Here is an 18,247-nt window from a genome sequence, read left to right on the forward strand (position 1 = left end):
TACGACTTCATCTAAATCCTTTTATTAAAAGTTACATATTAGGTCATGAATATCTTATTCATAAAAGGTGATATTTCATTTATGAAATCAAAATCCTCACACTTCTTTTCATCGAACACTCTTTTTTTAAACTTTTTTCTATTAAATTTTGTCATATATTTGAAATTTACTCTCTTTATATATTGATCTCTACATTTAATTTCCATGCAAATTACAGGTTTAATTGGTTGAAAGATAAATTATCATCAACATCTATGACTTCTCATTTTACAGTCTTCCTCGTCTTCGCAATAACTTTACTTCTCGTACATGGAAATAATGCCAATGACGGTATGTATGTGTGTGTATAATTTATTTGTTTGAACTTGATGATGACGATAAAACGGTCATGAGGTTTGGTGTGTCTTAGACGGAAAAAGTAATTTATTTTTATTTCTTATTTTACATGTATATTTTTAATTTTTTGTTAGATTGATTAAATATAATAATTTCGTATTATAATTAACAACAAAAAAATGATATAGTCTAATTTGTTACACGTTAATACATCCCTAAAATTAAAAACTTGTTAATCTTTTTTTTAACATATCTAGGATGATGAAGATCTATTTTTAATAATATCATGAAATTATTTTAACAGATCGTATAGTGCAAACAACAATGGTCCAGACAAATGGGGAAGTCTCAGCCCTGCTTATGTCAAATGTCGAACTGGAAATACACAGTCCCCGGTAAACATTGTCGTCGATCAAGTAGTTATCAACAAGAACTTGCCGCCTTTGTCAACCAAGTACTTCCCCTTCAACAACGCTACTCTTATCAACCATAAATACATTATTGAGGTCTCAATTCTTTTTTTATTTTATGATTTCAAATTGTGACAGAGACTAATTTTTATGTCAAATGAAAAAAGAAATAAGATAATTAAATATGGATGGTTTAAAATAACAAATTAAATAAAAGAATTAGTGTGTTTAATTCCCATATTCAAAAATCTTATTAAAATTTGAACTCTTTATAAAAGAATTATTGTATGTCCTAGTTTTACAATTATTTTTTTTTGTCATGATCAATTAAATAAACAATTCTCAATATATTTATATTTCTTTCTAGTATAGAAAAATGATTATATATATATATATATATATATTGAAAGCTCGCTTAATCCTAAGGTAATTATTTGTTTATCATAATATAATTATGAGTTTGAGTATTCATAACTTTGAGACTATTTCTTTTTGAAACTTTCAACTAAATATCATATTTTTGAGAAATGATAATGATAATGCAGCTGCGTTTAGGAGAGGCATGGAAGTTCAATCTGAATGGCAAAGAATACATTTTGTCACAATTACACTGGCATACACCTTCCGAACACAAGATCAATGGATTAATTTTATCTTTATTTTTTTAGACTTAACTCGATATTTTAACATTATAATATACTCGTACGATAATTATTTATTATAATTTGTGCTAAACATAATTGAAATATCGTAGATACGCTGCCGAGTGTCATATGGTCCATTTAGCTGCCGACGGAAGTAAGGCAGTTATTGGAATCTTATACAACATTGGAAATGCCGACCCCTCCTTTCTACGGTATGATGACACAATTAAAATTATTTAAAAATCGTCTAGATTTAACATAATAAAAAGTCTTAATTATTGTTTTGTTTTAATATAAAGATTCAAAATAAATTTGCTGAGCTTGGGAAGAAGAAAGACACATTTGTTGAACATAGAAAATTCGAACTCAAGAATTTAAGAGGCAAATATTATAGTTATATGGGCTCTCTTACTCCTCCTCCATGTGATATTACTTGACCATTATGGCTAAGGTATTTATTTTTTATTTTTTATTATATATATATATATATATTAATTATTTTTTATGATTTTATTTTAAATAACAAAAAGTATAATACAGGTAAAAACAATTTCCAAAGAGCAGATAATTTTTTTTGGATGAACCATTGGATACAACATGCAAATCCAACAACAGGCCAATCCAACCACTCAACTCACGAATAGTGGAAATTAATTAGTTATAGTTAATTATTGTATTATGGTTTGAAGTGGATTATCTATATATAATAATGCTTAAATTTAAGGTGTCTAAATTGTCGAATCGATTGCTAGTTTACTTTGAATATATATATATATATATATATGAGAGTAAATGAATACTTAAGTCGGATTGTGAGTTAATTCGCCCATAAATTTAAAACGATTAAAAATAAAATTAAAAATGATATATATATATATATATATTTATATATATATATATATGTATGTTTCGACTTGTAACCTAACAAAAACAAGTACAACTATTTTACCAACTAGGCTAATAAAACATTATATTTTAAACAAAAGCAAGTGGCTCCAGAGCTTGCAGAAACAAGTGAACCGGAATAATCAAATTTAATGAACTTGAGACATTTAACAATATGAGTTCAACTTTTTAACTAACTAATATATATATATATATATATATATATATATATATATAATTTTAAAGTGTCCAAATTGTCGGGTCGAGAGTTGTGGTTAATTTGGATATATATTTGAGAGTAAATGGATATTTGATCGGATTGTGGGTTGAACCACCTATAAACTTAAAATGGATAAAATAAAATTAAAAATGTTATATGTATGTTTTGAACTTGCAACATAACAAAATAAGTACAACATTTTAACCAAGTATGATTGTGACGTGGTTTGTCGAGAAAAAATAGGCCGGCAACAATTGAAAATGGTTAAAAAATATGAATCAAATATTTGATTAACCAAAGTGTGAGGTCACGATGCTAAATGTCAATTGAGATTGGTGGTTTGTTTACTTAATGATAAAAGACGTGTTAAAGTGTGATTGATAAGTGGTTTATCGAGAGATAAAAGATCGGTAACAAAATATTGTGACATCACAAGATTAAGGGTCGATTGAGATTAGTGGTTAGTTTACTGAATGATACGAGTAGAGTGAAACTGTGATTAAGATTGGTGGTTAATTTTTTCGAGGAAGAATATATATATATATATATATATATATATATATATATATATCTTTAAAATTCAAGCTTAAAAATTAAAATTTTGAAATTATGTGTTCTTGGTTTTATTAAAAAAAAATTATCCAATTAGTTGTTATAAATGTAATAATAGATATATAATATTGACCGCATATCTATATGAGATATATAACCCTTCATATATGTATAATTCCCAGGCAAATTTCTAAATTTTTGAAAATATATATAAAGATCATAAACAACTAAATATGGCTTCCCAATTTTTTACCTTCTTTTTCGCAATAGCTTTGCTTGTCCTCGTCTACGGAAAAATTGTCAATGGCGGTATGTACATGCATGTATAACTTATTTGTTTGATCTTGATGACGATAATCATATGATTTTGATCAAATATATTGTAATAATGATATAATAGAGGATCACGGTCCTGAAATCTAGTACAACGACAACAAAAATGGTCCATACCAACGGGGAAGTATTATTAATCCAACTTACGTCAAATGTAGGACGGGGAAAGAACAATCGCCAATAGTTATTGTCGTCGAGTCGATCGAGTTCTTATCAACAAGAACTTGGCGCCATTGTCAATCGAATATGTTCCTGTCAACGCTACTCTTATCAACCATAAATACTTCATTGAGGTCTCAATTCTTTTATTTTATTTATATCATATTTAAGAAATTAATTTATAATAATAATGCAGTTGCATTTGGGAAAGGAAAATTCCATATGAATGAGAAAGAATACACCTTGGCACAAATGCATTGGCATACATTGAGCATATGATCAAGGTGTCCAATACGTAATTTAAAATTATTTTAGAGGTTAACTCGATATTTTAATATTTTATTTAATTTATCGAAGATATGATGACCAGGGCATATGGTTCATGTAGCTCTGAGGGAAGCAAGGCAGTTATTGGAATCTTGTACAAAATTGGAAAGGCGACCCTACTCTCTATGGTATAGGGAAATTTAAAGACAAGAAATAATTAAAATTAAATATTATTTTGTTTTAATATAAATGACGAATTGGATCGAAAATTGTTTTGTTTCAGATTCAAAATAAATTTGTTGAGCTTAAGAATGGGCACAAAGAAGTTATTATAGTCGTAGAAAAATTTGTACCTATAAATGTTGGAGTCAAAATATTACCGTTATATGGGATCTTACTACTCCTCCATGTGTGAGAAAATATTACTTGGAAACTTCTAGCTAAGGTATTTTTTTAATATAATACCTAGGAAATTAATTAAATATTCTTTTTTTAATATTTTTTATTTATTTTAAGTAACAAGAAGTAAAAATGCAGGAGAGATCAATTTCAAAAAAGCAGATAAATCTTTTGAAAGGACTGTTGGATTCAAAAAGCAAATCCAACTTCAGGCCGGTGCAACCACTCAACTCTCGACACTTGGATGTAAATTAGTTATAAATTTATTTTTAATGGTTGTATTTTAGTTTAGTAAAATAAATTAAAGAAGGTAGAGTATGTTAGTTTTTTTTTTTTTTTTAAAAAAAGCTAAAATATTTCATTTAAATTTTAAAAATTTGAGAGTTAGAAATTAAAGTTAGACAAACTCTATCTATGATTAATGATGATAATCAAAAGACCCTAAAAAAAATTGATTAGTAGCATTTATATATTCTAAAAAACAGATATTACAAACAGGAAAGACTACATTCAAATCTAACTATTCCAACCTGTAATTTTCGCATGCCATTTATCTTCATTGAGAGATTTTCTTTCCCTTCCTCTAACGATAAAAGAAAATTGTATTGAAAAGGATGATGTGTATTGTTGTTTTTTATTTTGAATTCTCTATTTGTACGAGTCCGTTCTAATTTGATAAAAAGAATTATTTATGATAATTTCAGGCTTTTACCTTTGTTATCTTTAACTTGAATTTTTGTATTCTTGTCTTCCTCATCTTTAGCTTCCGACTCCACATCGGCTTTGGAATCTTCTTTATTGACTTTAGAATTTTCTGTTTCAGCTTTGAAATTATGCGTGTTTTCATCTTGAGTTTTCTCAACAACAACTTGAGGTTCATCGTCCATTTTCATCATGATCCTTTGCATTACAAATTTTTTTTCCTCTTCACCTTGATTCCTTTTACTTTCTTTCTTTCGTTGTTTTCATTTTTCTCAGAATCCTTCTTATTTTCTTCTACAAATGTTTGATCTTTGAGTTTAGCCTCCTCTATTTCCTTCTTTTTCTTTTCTGTTTCCTGCCTTTTCTACTCTTCTTTTTTAGCTTTATCACATTTATTGTGCAGAAAAGTATTACATAAAGCACAACTTTTTGGTTTCCATTCATAAGAGATCTCTATGACATTGTGTTTTACTTTTCTGTCAACAACTGTCATTTTCATTGGTAGAACACTCCTAGGATGCACTATAATTCTAATTCTAGCAAAGGACAAGTGTTCTTCTCTTTTAGTAATTGGGTTCATATATAATGGTTTCCCAATTGTACTTGCAAAGTGACTAATCTCTTCAGCATTGTATATTTGGGCTGGAATGTTCCAAAGCTTGAACCAAATCTGGATAGTTTCCTTTGACCTGCTTTGTAAATTCATTTCTTCTGACCACTTTTCCAGCTTCATGCAATTTGATCATATGTAAGTATGCCCATTCTCCAAGATTTCTTTCAGATTTGAGCCCTTTTTGAACTGCAATAAGTAGAGGTCATGTATGTTTGTAGAAACTTTTTCAAGCCTCTTTTTTCCCCACTGTTTAATTAGAGTATCTTTGGTAGTTGAGAATGATATTCTATTTTTCCTCATGAAGTTTCCAACCACCACAAACTCTTAGTCTTCAATACATTTATCCTCTACTTTAGAAGACAGTTTGAATTCAAAAGGAGAGTTGAGTACCTCTACCTTTGTTTGGATATCCCCCAAGTAGATTTTGCCTTTGTAGGCATGATCTTCAGATTTCTTTTCTGCTTTATTCTTTCATACCTCGTTTACTTTCCATGTTGAATTACTCCTGATAATGTAGGTCTTGATTTTGAGAGCCTTCGTCAGCTCCTTCATTTCATCAACCGACCATTTAACTATCTCCTCATATTCTGTTTTCTTCACTAAATTTCAGTTCTATAGATAATGAATATTGAGTTAGACTGTTATCTGTTGAGCTTTTTTTTTTACTGATTGTGATAATGCATTAGGAGTTTGGTAATTTGGTTTTAAGACTAAACGTGTTGGCTCTTTCATTATAATCAACCTTCCAAATTCTTTCTTTCTTCTCCTTTTTTTCTGCTGCATTTCTTTAGAATTTTTAACAGCAATTGGTTCCTTACCTTTATTGCATTCTTGTTTTTCCTAGATTATTTCTTCAGCAATCCTATCAATTTTCTTTTCAGATACCTCCCTTAAACCTTCTATCACAAATTATTTGACTTCCTTATATTTATTGCTTTTCTTTCTTCCCATTTTAATGAAAAACAGAACAAAGTAACAAAGAAAAGCAATTACAGAATAGGATAAAATAGAAACTCTAACCTTCTAACCAAGTTTTGTAGATGAATTACCGACCTAGAAATTAGAGCCAATATTGTGTCGTTTGTGCCAATCGTGTGCACGTTTGACAAGCGACACTAAGCAACTAACAATGTGATCACAATAAGCAAACCGTGACCTTGATACCGTGCAAATCGTGTTATTCGTAATGAGAGAATTTGATGCCGTGAAAAATGGGACAACAAATTAAGTATGTAGTTCGAAAACACACTTAACCATTTAACCAGACGCAAAAATAATCATCTAACGGGCTCGAACTCAGGAACTCAGGGTTATTATTCATCTTTTATTACCGATAGGCTAGAAGAGAGGATGTTAGTATGTTACTTTAATTGGTTTTTGTTATATAATCATCTTTTTATAATGGTCCATATTATATTTTAAATATTTTGATTAATCAAAACATAATAAATGTATAATAAAATAAGACATTTGATAGAACAGTTAAATCTAAAGTTAATTATTACAAATTTACGATTTTATAAAATACTAATAAATCTGATTTAGATAAAATTTTAAAATAGTATACTTTTACTATTGTTATAAAGTTATAGGATTTTATAGAGAAAAAAATAATATTTATTTATTATTTTTTAATTAGTTTTATATTTGTGTAAAATTGGTATAAGTAAAATAATACGCAAAAAAAAAAGATGAATGTGAGGCGAGGCGATAGCCTTTTGCGTAAGACACTCCTCAAGGTGAGGCAAGATAGGCAGCCCGACTTTAAATTTTTAGGTATTCTGCCATTGGGCCTGTTGAATTTTCATATTTACGTGACATTTCTCTTTAAGAAATTGTCTTAATTGATGAGGTGGACTAAGCATATTTTGGTCCATAATCATAGTAATTCTCATATTTCTTTTATAAATCCATTATCCATAGACTATAATTGCATAAGAATGTTACAATCAAATTCAATCAATCCCATTTAAAAACGTGTAAATAGATAAACTCAACTCATATTAAATTTGGTTAATTCATCAACCAACCCAGGGGCGGAGCCACAAATTAAAATGGTAAAAGAATATTTTTTTGTATATGTGTTTGACATATGAGTCTTAGCTCAGTTGGTTATGTTATTGAAACCTCAACCTGAGGTTAGGTGATCAAACCCTGGCCTCCTTATTTTATTTATATATAAAATTTTGTAAATCATATAATAATATTATTTATTTTAAAATTATATTTATAAAATAATTATACATTATTTTTTATTTATTTCAATATAATTAATAATACAAATTATTTATAAGGATAAAATATAAAAATTAAAATAATAATAATAGTGTTTTATATTTCTTAATTTTAAACTATTTTAAAAATTTATAAGAAAAATATAAATTAATATTAATAAACAAGTTAAAATAAAGAATTTGATATCCATACTCAAGAACTTAATAAATCTCCTAGAATTGATGTTGATGTAAGTTCTCTTAAACTTGATCTAACATTACGTATTCCGATATGGAAATATCCTTTTAATCAAAGTGATGAAATTAGACGAGCTTATATCAAGATTGGGTCATATCAACCTATTAAGGATGAGTATCCGCCGATCAAATTTGGAAATCAAAATCGACGGTTCCAAAGCCATTAGTTTATAAAATTTACTTGGTTAGAATACTCTCCTTTGAAAGATGTTGCTTTTTATTTCTCATGTTTCTTGTTTTAACATAAACAACCCAAAAAACCTACCTTTACAATAGATGGATTCAAATATTGAAAGCGAGTTAATGATGAGGATAGATGCTCTTTTGTTATGCATATAGGATATAATATTTCACCACATAATAAGGCAGTTGAATATCTTGATAATCTAATGAATATCCTTGTCATATTGACAAAATACTAAATGCACAGTCTTCAGATGAAAAACAAAATAACAGATTACGGCTTACAACAACTATTGAAAACACTCGATGGCTCACTTTGCAAACGTGTGCATTGAAAGGGCATGACGAGTTTTCATCTTCTAATAATCGTGAAAATTTTATTGAAAAAAAAGCGAAACATAGAAAGTTAAATCTGAGATGCAAGTTGGAGTCAGCCCCAGGTAATTTTTCATCCTGGCTCCGCCCCTGAACCAACCCATATTAATAAATAATATGTGTTGAGTATGGTTATAAATAATATGTGTTGAGTATGGTTTAGGTGGGTACAGGTTGAGTAACCAAACTAAATTTTAGTTTATAACAGAATTATTATGTTTTTACTCGTTTAATATTTAACATGTTTTTATCTCAATTAATACATTTTGATCCGTTTAACAATTATTTGATTCATTTTACTTAATTTAATACATTTTTGATTTATTTAACTCGTTTAACTAATATTTGATTTGTTTGACCTGTTTTGACTCGCTTAATACGTTTTTAGTTTTAATAAATATTTAACTCGGTTTAATTAATTTCATACGTTTTGGCACGTTTTGACACGTTTAACAGGTTTTTGACACGTTTAACACGTTTTTCACATGCTTAACATGTTTTTGACATGTTTAACATGTTTTTGCTACATTTAACACATTTTGGTACGTTTAACATGTTTTTGACATTTTAACACGTTTTGGCTTATTTAACATAATTGTGACACAATTAAGATTTTCGGTCCGTTTAATTTATTTATTTTTGCTCCGTCTAATATGTATTTGACATTATTATACGTTTTTTTATCCGTTTAACAATATTTTGATCTTTTAAAATTATTTTGATATTTTAATTACTAAATTAGTTGAAGAAATAATATATGAGATTAATATGAATTATTTAAATCATTCATACTAAATAAAGTCTTAAATGTAGTAAACACGGTTAATTTTCAGAAACAAATTAATCCATTAAAGTGTTTTAGAATAATAGTGATATGTTACTTATGTATGGTTAGACTATAATTAATAAATATATTATTAATAAGTTTTAAAATTTTCAATTATTTTTCATTTGACTATAATATTGGAGATCAACGTAATAAAAATCAAGAGAATATGTTGAAGTTTAAAGATGATTAGTTTATATTATATTCATAAGAGAGAATTAAATTAAATTTATTTAATTTGGCTAAGTTGGGTAACTATAACTCAACCCAAATTTAACCAAATCCATACTTAATCCAATTCATACTCAAACCCATATTAACTTACTCAAATTAATATTTTGGGTTAGTGGTATAATTTGGGTAACTCAAGATACGCTCACCCATGATCCCATCCATTATAAGTGGAATAGATTTTTAATATTGTTGTATAAAGTTCTATTAATCACACCAAATTATACAATCTTTTAAGTTCTGCTCCTCCTTTCATATTTATATTCAACTTGATCTAAATATTTTATTATAAGTTACATATTATGCCATGAATATCTCATTCATAAAGGGTGATATTTCATTTATGAAATCAAAACCCTCACAATTCTTTAGAAAACTGTTTTTCTTAACTTTTTTTCTATTAAATTTTGTCATATCCGTGAAGAATATTAAGGAAAAAGATTAACCCTTATACAAGATAGTAATAAAAGTAATTGAAATTTACTCTTCATATATATATATATAGTTAATTCCCATGCAAATTGCAGATTTTCTTAAAAGATAAATTATTTTCAACAGCTATGACTTCTCATTTGATCACCTTCTTCTTCTTCCCAATAGCTTTGCTTCTCGTCCATGGATATAATGCAATTGACGGTACCTACTTGCATGTATTATTTATTTGTTTGATCTTGCTGATGACGACAAAACCGAGGGTGTCCGAAGCGAAACATTTTTCTTAACAAACATATGTATATAGTCTAGTTTGTTATATGTTATGTTAATATATCAACAGTTGATCATTCCTTTTTAGTCTACTTTTTCTTTTTCTTGTTGGGACCCTTTCGAGGGGAGGCCGGCCCTAAATGATGAAGATATGTTTTTGAATAAGATCATGAAATTATTATGACAGGTCTTGAATTCTCGTATAGCGGCAACAATAATGGTCCAGACAAATGGGGAAGTCTTAGCCCTGCTTATGTCAAATGTCGAACTGGAAATACACAGTCCCCGGTAAACATTGTCGTCGATCAAGTAGTTATCAACAAGAGCTTGCCGCCTTTGTCAACCAACTACTCCCCCGTCAACAACGCTACTCTTATCAACCATAAATACACTATTGAGGTCTCAATTCTTTTTTTATAATTTTTTTATTTTATGAATTCAAATTGTGAAGAGACTAATTTTTATGTCAAATGAAACAAGAAATAACATAATAGTATGGATGGTTTAAAATAATTTATAACAAACTAAATAAAAGAACTTTAGTGTGTTTCCCATATTCAAAAATCTTATTAAAATTTGAACTCTTTATAAAAGAATTATTGTATGTCCTAGTTTCACAAATATTTTTTGTCATGATCAATTAAATAAACAATTCTCAATATATTTACATTTCTTTCTAGTATAGAAAAATTATTATATATTTATATATATTGAAAGTTCGCTTAATCCTAAAGTAATCATTTGTTAGTTATTATAAGATAATTATGAGTTTTTGTATTCATAACTTTGATACTATTTATTTATGAAACTTTCAACAAAATATCATATTTGAGAAATGATAATGATAATGCAGTTGCGTTTAGGAGAGGCGGGGAAGTTCAAATTGAATGGCAAAGAATACATTTTGTCACAAATGCACTGGCATACACCTTCCGAACACAAGATCAATGGATTACAGTAATTTTTTTTAGTGTTAACTCGATATTTTAACATTATAATATAGACTCATACAATAATTATTTACTATAATTTGGGTTAAACATAATTGAAATATCGTAGATACGCTGCCGAGTGTCATATGGTCCATTTAGCTGCCGACGGTAGTAGGGCAGTTATCGGAATCTTATACAACATTGGAAATGCCGACCCCCTCCTCTCTAAGGTATGATGATACAAAATTATTTTAAAATGGTTGAGATTTAACATAATAAAACTTTTTAAGTTTTTTAAATTAAATCAATTATGGTTTTGTTTTAATATAAAGATTCATAATAAACTTGCTGAGCTTGGGAAGAAGAAAGACGCAGTTGTTGATGTTGGAAAATTCGAACCAAATAATTTAGGAGACAAATATTACCGTTATATGGGCTCTCTTACTACTCCTCCATGTTTGGAAGATGTTACTTGGACCATTATGGCTAAGGTATTTTTTTTTATTATATATATATAATTATTTTTTATGATTTTATTTTAAATAACAAAAAGTAAAATACAGGTAAAAACAATTTCCAAAGAGCAGATAAATATTTTGGATGAACCATTGGATACAACATGCAAATCCAACAACAGGCCAGTCCAACCACTCAACTCGCGATGCGTGGAAATTAATTAGTTATAGTTAAGTATAATTATTGTATTATGGTTTGAAAAAAATAAATTAATAATATATATATAAAAGAAAATAGAGTATGTTACTTCAAAAATATCAAATTTGTAATGACTTTTTATTTTATTTTTTAAATTAAAGGTGTTTAATCAAAGACAGACAGAATTTATTGATTTTTTTCTTATATTGATTCAGATGCAAAAACAAAATATTTAAGTGTGTTTTTAAAGTGGGATTATTAGATTAATCAATTTTATTTGTGTATGCATTAATTCATGATATTAATTATTTTTGGACTTAAAAAAAATATGAAATCTATTTGAAATTAGTATTTTGGCACATATTTATGTGACTGTCATAAAACTTTTGAATAATTGTTTCAATGTTATAATTTACCATTTAGTATATGAATTATCTAACTTGAGATTATTCTATATTTTAAATATTTTTTTCTACATCATCATGATATCATTAGAATTTAGATAAAATTTATAGAATTCACAAAAAAATGCATTAGGATTCAAATCATAAAATGTGATAATAAAAAGAAGTATAATTTGCTTGATTTGTTACATGGATTTGTTATCCAGCTAAAAATAGTAAAGATAAAATAGTAAGAATTTGAATACTAAATTGAATAAAATATATATATATATATATATATATATATATATATATATATAATAGAATTTTATTTAATTCATTTACATCTATTATACAAATATTTTTTTTATGCGATTTTGAAAAAAATACCAAATTTTAAATAAGCTCCTTAAAACTTTAAGACAAACAAATTCATCTATCATACTATTTTAATTATTGTATATTATTATATTAACATGCCTAAGTGAAAAAAATCTTAGTGAAGAAACAAAATATATGTGGAGATGAAATAAATTATGTTTACAAAAAAGAAAAAGAAAATATTTATGTGTATTATTGTTTGTTAAAACAAAAAAATATATATATATGATTTGAGTTTGAATAGGTGGATTAGCTTAATTGATTCTCTTGAGGCTTGTTTCATATTTTGATTATTTGGGGAATTTTTTGAAAAAAAGATATATAGGATATGTTTGAAACTAGAGTGTGGATGGATTTAAATGAATAAATAAATAAATAAATAAATAATAATAATTCTTAATTTTAATGTGTCTAGATTGTCGGGTCGTGAGTTGTGGTTAATTTGAATATGTATGTGAGAATAAATTAATATTTTGGTACGCAGTTGACCCACTCATAAACTTAAAACGATTAAAAATAAAAATATTATATGTATGTTTTGAACGTGCAACCTAACAAAAACAAGTATAATCATATAATCAACTAGGCTAATAAGATTTTATACACCAAATTTGATGAACGTGAGACATTTTTAACAGTATAAGTCCAGACTTTTAACTAACTAATATATATATATATATATATATATATATATATATATATATATATATATATATATATATATATTAATGTTTAATTTCAAAGTGTCCGGATTGTCGGGTCTAGAGCTGTGATTAATTTGGATATATATCTGAGAGTAAATGGATACTTGGGTTCAGGGATGGATAGCCCTTTAACCAAAGTGTGATTGTCACGTGGTTTGCCGAGAGATAATAGGTCGGTAACAATTGAAAATGATTTTAAAATATGAATCAAATATTTGATTGACCAAAGTGTGAGGTCCAATGCTAAATGTCAATTGAGATTGGTGGTTTGTTTTCTTAGGTATAAGAGACTGTTAAACTATGATTGGTACGTGGTTTGTCGAGAGATAAAAGGTCGGTAATAAAGGATCGTGAGGTTACGAGATTAGAGATCGATTGAGATTGGTAGTTGATTTGCTAAAGGGTATGAGACGTGTGAAACTGTGATTTAGGTTTGTTTCGAGGAATATATATATATAATTATTTTTATTTTTTTTTATATTGTTTTGTGATGCTAGCTTATTTAGGATTTTAAAAAAAAATCTGAAGATATAGTCATATTAAAAGTCAAATAGAAATTATAAATTCAAAATTCCGCATTTCCCTCTTTGTAAACATTTATTTTACCTCATTTAGAATATTTTATCATTTTCTCGTCAAATCTTTTAATTGATCTTTACATATTTCTCAAATTAATAATAAAATAGACATAAAATGACATATTAAAAGATTATAAATTATACTTTAAATTTAAGAAAAACTTTACACTACATATTTTATCCTTCAAGGATTTCATTATTAACGACATTTGAATCATCATTCTTTTATCTTCAAATTCCACATTTTCCTCGATCCATATAATTTGAATTCACATATTTCATCATATCTGAATCATCATTCACCATTTTATCATATCTTATCATTCAAGATTTATATATATATAATAATGTTTAAGTTTAAATTGTTCAGTTTGTCGAGTCGAGAGTTATGATTATTTTGGATATATATATATATATATATATATATATATATATATATATATATATATATATATATATATATATATATATATATATATAAAATAATAAATTAGAAAGTTAAGAATAGAGATTCTCTTAAAATTAATAATAAAGAATTTTATTTATTATATTAATATTTTTAATATATATTTTGAAATAATTTTTATAATAGTTAATATTGTTATATATTAAATTTGTATATTTAATATATATGTTTTTGATTAAATATATAATTATTATATTTATTTTAAATTGTTGGGGTCACAAATTTTTAATTTGCATTGAGTTTCCCAATTCTCGTGACTGCCGACTAAGAATGAATATGAAAGATAATTTTGATAAAATATGATATGTTATCATGTATTTTGAACTAAATCTGAAGTGACAATAATAATTTGTACAGGTTGAATAAGATTAAAAATAAATTTTTGTTAGTCAACCTTGTATGTATAATGACATGCCGTCGATTGTACGTCTCATTTGTTTGGTTCGGGGCGTGACATCTTCTCTGTCGACTTGTCCGAAGTATACTTGGCCTATTCAGAGCTGCCGGATTTGGAGGAACCAGAGTCGCGGGACTCAGCGGGGCAGAGCCTCCGGGACTTGGCGGAGGATCCAGAGCCGCCGAATGAGTAATGTGAACGATGCCATATTGGTGAAGACAATATTGCGCCAAGCGCAAAGCTAATCACACAGACAAGTCTGATTTCTGATTATTCTAATTGTATCCGGTTTGTTCCTAATTTTATCATGTTTGAGTGAGGAGGGTGACAAATCTGGAGCAGTGCTTGTTTTTACTGAACTATTACCCTTCTCCCCTGAGGGGTCTTTGCCAAGTTTAATTGTACAACCCTTGTCTCCAATCCTTGTAAATTTCGCAAATTGAAAATTGGAATTTGATGAAAAAAATGTATTTGTGTTATGTTATAGTATAATTTCAAACAGAAGTTTCCCACTTCCATTCTTGGAACATGATTTGTCAAATAATATTTAGACGATTGTTTGGTTGGTTTGCAAGGAAGGTGTCACAAAGAACGGTCGGGATTTGAAGGAACTTGGACTAGAAATCCTTTTATTTTCGACAACTTGTACTTCAAGTACTATTAGCATAACAAATATATCACCTTATTATTTCATTTGGGCCAATTTAATTCTCATTTCCTATTCTCCAACTTCATAACAGAGAACTAATTAGTGGTAAGTAGGAAGGTTTAATCCAGTTCCCATCAGACAAAGCTCTTTTGGAGGATCCAGTTTTTTGGCCTTTTGTTGAGAAATATACTGAAGTTTGTACCTTTTTTACATTTTGTAAATTTTCTAAAACTTCTTAACTTGGTATTGTTTTGGGTTCAGGATGAAGATGTTTTTTTTTTTTTACAGATTATGCTGAAGCTTATTTAAAATTTTTGGTGAGTTTAGTACACAACCATGTTTGTTTTGCCTTTTAAACAATGTTGAATCGCTTATAATCAATCTTAGATCCTTAATGGTTTGTTGTTGGTTTTAGATTTGAGGAAGCTCAATAAATAAGCAAGAGAACTTGAGTTCATGGAATGTCAATTGTTGCTATTTTTTTAAGTTGAGTGCTTATGATCATTTCATAAGCAATGTTATCAATTATCATTTTCTAATAAGTGTGCTTTCCCTGGTATCTTTCAATAATAAACTAAAAATTATAAATAAAAAACTAGGGAGAGAAAAGCTCTAGATATTTTCGGCCATAATTATTTGGCGACAAAATCTTGAATTTCTTCCCCCAAAACGTGCACATTCTCATATTCAACAAGAATCGCGTCGTAATCAAGATCATTGGTACGTTCGGCACAATCGACACGTTCGGCATAGTTAGCACGGTCGCACGATTTAGTTGATTTGATAGTCGGTTATGGGAAACGTGGTCGGAGTAAAGATCGTCGGCACGTTCGGCACATCGGGAAAAAATTGTATAAGGTTTATATAAGGTCGTTTCAAGATTGTTGCTCTCACTTTAATCCCGTATTCTAAAGTCTTATTGGAATATTGTTAAAAGGAAAAACAACAAGGCGAAAGAAGTGCAGGACTTTGTTCATAAAAGAATCAAAGAAACTGTAGAGAATGAAATAAATATAATAGTTGAAAAAATAATTAACGAAAAAGTGCAGGAAAGTAGTAAAGACTCAATTGCTGCACAAAAGCCTTTGAAAATAATGCATGGATTAAGGAGAATAAAGAAGGAGTTTGGATGAGTGATAGGGTATAATCAAAGGGTCAATTTATTTAGACTAAAAACTAAATCACCAAACTCTTAATGCATTCTAAGAAATGAGAGATTATACTTAACAAGGAGAAAATGCAAAGCACAACAGTCCAGCTTAACATTCACTATCTTCAAGACTAGAATTTACTCAAGAATGATGAATCTGAAGTGATGATAAAATGGTTTGTTTCAACAATGAGGGAGTTAATGAAGACTCCTAAATCGAAGACCTATACTATCAGAAGTAATTCTACATGGAAAATCAATGAAGTCTGAAAAAACAACATTAAAAAAAGGTTGAAGATTATGCATACAAAGGAAAAATCTACTTGGGCAATTTACAGACAAAAGTGGATGTGCTAAATTCTCTTTTTGAATTTAAATTGCCAACTGTAGTAAAAGAAAATTGTGTTAAGGATTGAGAAAATGTAGTGGTAGGAACCTACATAGGAAATAATAGAGTTTCTTTCATAGTCACCAAATAGGCATTTATGAAGCAATGGAAGGAAAATGGACTTGAGAAATTTTCATTAAATATACATGATCTCTATTTTCTAAAATTTAAGAAGAGATCAAATCTGAATGAAATTCTGAAAAATGAGCATATATATATTAGATCCAACGGCATAAAGCTGGAAAGATGGTATGAAGATTTGAATATATTAAGCAAACATAAGGAAACAGCTCAGATATGGTTCAAACTTTGGAATATCTCTACACATGTATAATGTAGAAGCTCTTAGTATTATGTTATTACTTATCCCTGCACTCAATTACTGATTACTGAAGGAGGAGAACATTTTTCATTTGCTATAATTTGCATTGACGTTCATCCTCGAAACACATTGCTAGATAAAATAATAGTAGTTGACAGGAAATGAAAATCTATTGTCATGGGAATCACCTATGAGTGTATGCCACACAGGTGTTCATTCTGCAATATTTTCCAACATGTCAGTACGAAATGTGCTCAAGCTAAGGAATAATAGTAGAGAATACTAAAAGACCAAGAAGAAAAAATACATGAAAATAAAACATAAGAGTCTAACAACAAAGAGCAAAATGTGGAAGAATAGTAGGAAGTTGAAGCCAATGAGGACTATGAAAAGGAAGAAAACAATATGATTGAAGAAAAAGGGTAAATGAGACTTTGATTAAGAAGATGATTAAAGTTGTAATGAAACAAAGGTTGAGTAAAAAGAATGAAGTTAATTCTCAAACAAGTCAAGATGTAGTAGAGGTAACTAGAGAGGAAGATACTCAGACTAATCAAGTTGAAGCAGAGGATACCAAAGCTAATGTAGAGGATACCAAAACTGATGGTGAAGGAAACAAATGCAAGAATCTTGAAATTCAAATAGATGACAACAAAGATAAGAACTTGTAGTCCTGAAAAAGAACTCTTTCTATCAGATTAATACGGGTTCCTACAAAGAAATATTACACAATGGGAATAAGCAAATCTCATTATCTTCTTCAATTAAATCTACTTACATCGCAAGAAGAAGGAGGAAGGAGAAAGGAAATGAAAAGAAGGTATTATGAAGCAACAAGTTTATATGGAAATAAACACCCTAATTTGGGTAGTTAGCATCTGTTTTTTTTATTGTATTCTTTTCATTTGCAATCAATGTTGTTTGTTTTTTCG

General features: G+C 28.1%; 2 protein-coding genes across 2 annotated transcripts; both read left to right on the forward strand.

Moving 5' to 3' along the window:
• The first annotated feature begins 388 nt into the window (after positions 1 to 388).
• Positions 389 to 4,000, forward strand: LOC124911358 (alpha carbonic anhydrase 1, chloroplastic-like). The gene is made up of 5 exons (XM_047451835.1): positions 389 to 393; positions 641 to 842; positions 1,292 to 1,389; positions 1,495 to 1,602; positions 3,928 to 4,000. The coding sequence occupies exons 1-5, from the start codon at positions 389 to 391 to the stop codon at positions 3,998 to 4,000; spliced, it is 486 nt and encodes a 161-aa protein (XP_047307791.1).
• Positions 4,001 to 10,166: 6,166 nt separating this feature from the next.
• On the forward strand, positions 10,167 to 17,986 carry LOC124911368 (alpha carbonic anhydrase 1, chloroplastic-like). Its single transcript, XM_047451847.1, has 8 exons — positions 10,167 to 10,242; positions 10,499 to 10,710; positions 11,070 to 11,079; positions 11,145 to 11,268; positions 11,371 to 11,473; positions 11,576 to 11,734; positions 11,807 to 11,880; positions 17,788 to 17,986. Exons 1-8 carry the CDS (start codon positions 10,167 to 10,169, stop codon positions 17,984 to 17,986), a joined length of 957 nt encoding a protein of 318 aa, XP_047307803.1.
• The last annotated feature ends 261 nt before the right edge of the window (positions 17,987 to 18,247 follow it).

The sequence above is a fragment of the Impatiens glandulifera genome, chromosome 1 (genome assembly GCF_907164915.1).
Source record: "Impatiens glandulifera chromosome 1, dImpGla2.1, whole genome shotgun sequence".
NCBI lineage: Eukaryota > Viridiplantae > Streptophyta > Magnoliopsida > Ericales > Balsaminaceae > Impatiens > Impatiens glandulifera.

What these genes read in the sequence shown, in the direction of transcription:
- LOC124911358 (XM_047451835.1), top strand. An exon ending in ACCATAAATACATTATTGAG is followed by an intron (nt 843 to 1,291) that starts GTCTCAATTCTT and finishes ATGATAATGCAG; the next exon opens with CTGCGTTTAGGAGAGGCATG. An exon ending in TCCGAACACAAGATCAATGG is followed by an intron (nt 1,390 to 1,494) that starts ATTAATTTTATC and finishes ATAATTGAAATA; the next exon opens with TCGTAGATACGCTGCCGAGT.
- LOC124911368 (XM_047451847.1), top strand. Translation starts at nt 10,167, where the DNA reads ATGACTTCTCATTTGATCACCTTCTTCTTCTTCCCAATAGCTTTGCTT. An exon ending in CACAAGATCAATGGATTACA is followed by an intron (nt 11,269 to 11,370) that starts GTAATTTTTTTT and finishes GAAATATCGTAG; the next exon opens with ATACGCTGCCGAGTGTCATA. An exon ending in ACATGCAAATCCAACAACAG is followed by an intron (nt 11,881 to 17,787) that starts GCCAGTCCAACC and finishes AATGAAACAAAG; the next exon opens with GTTGAGTAAAAAGAATGAAG.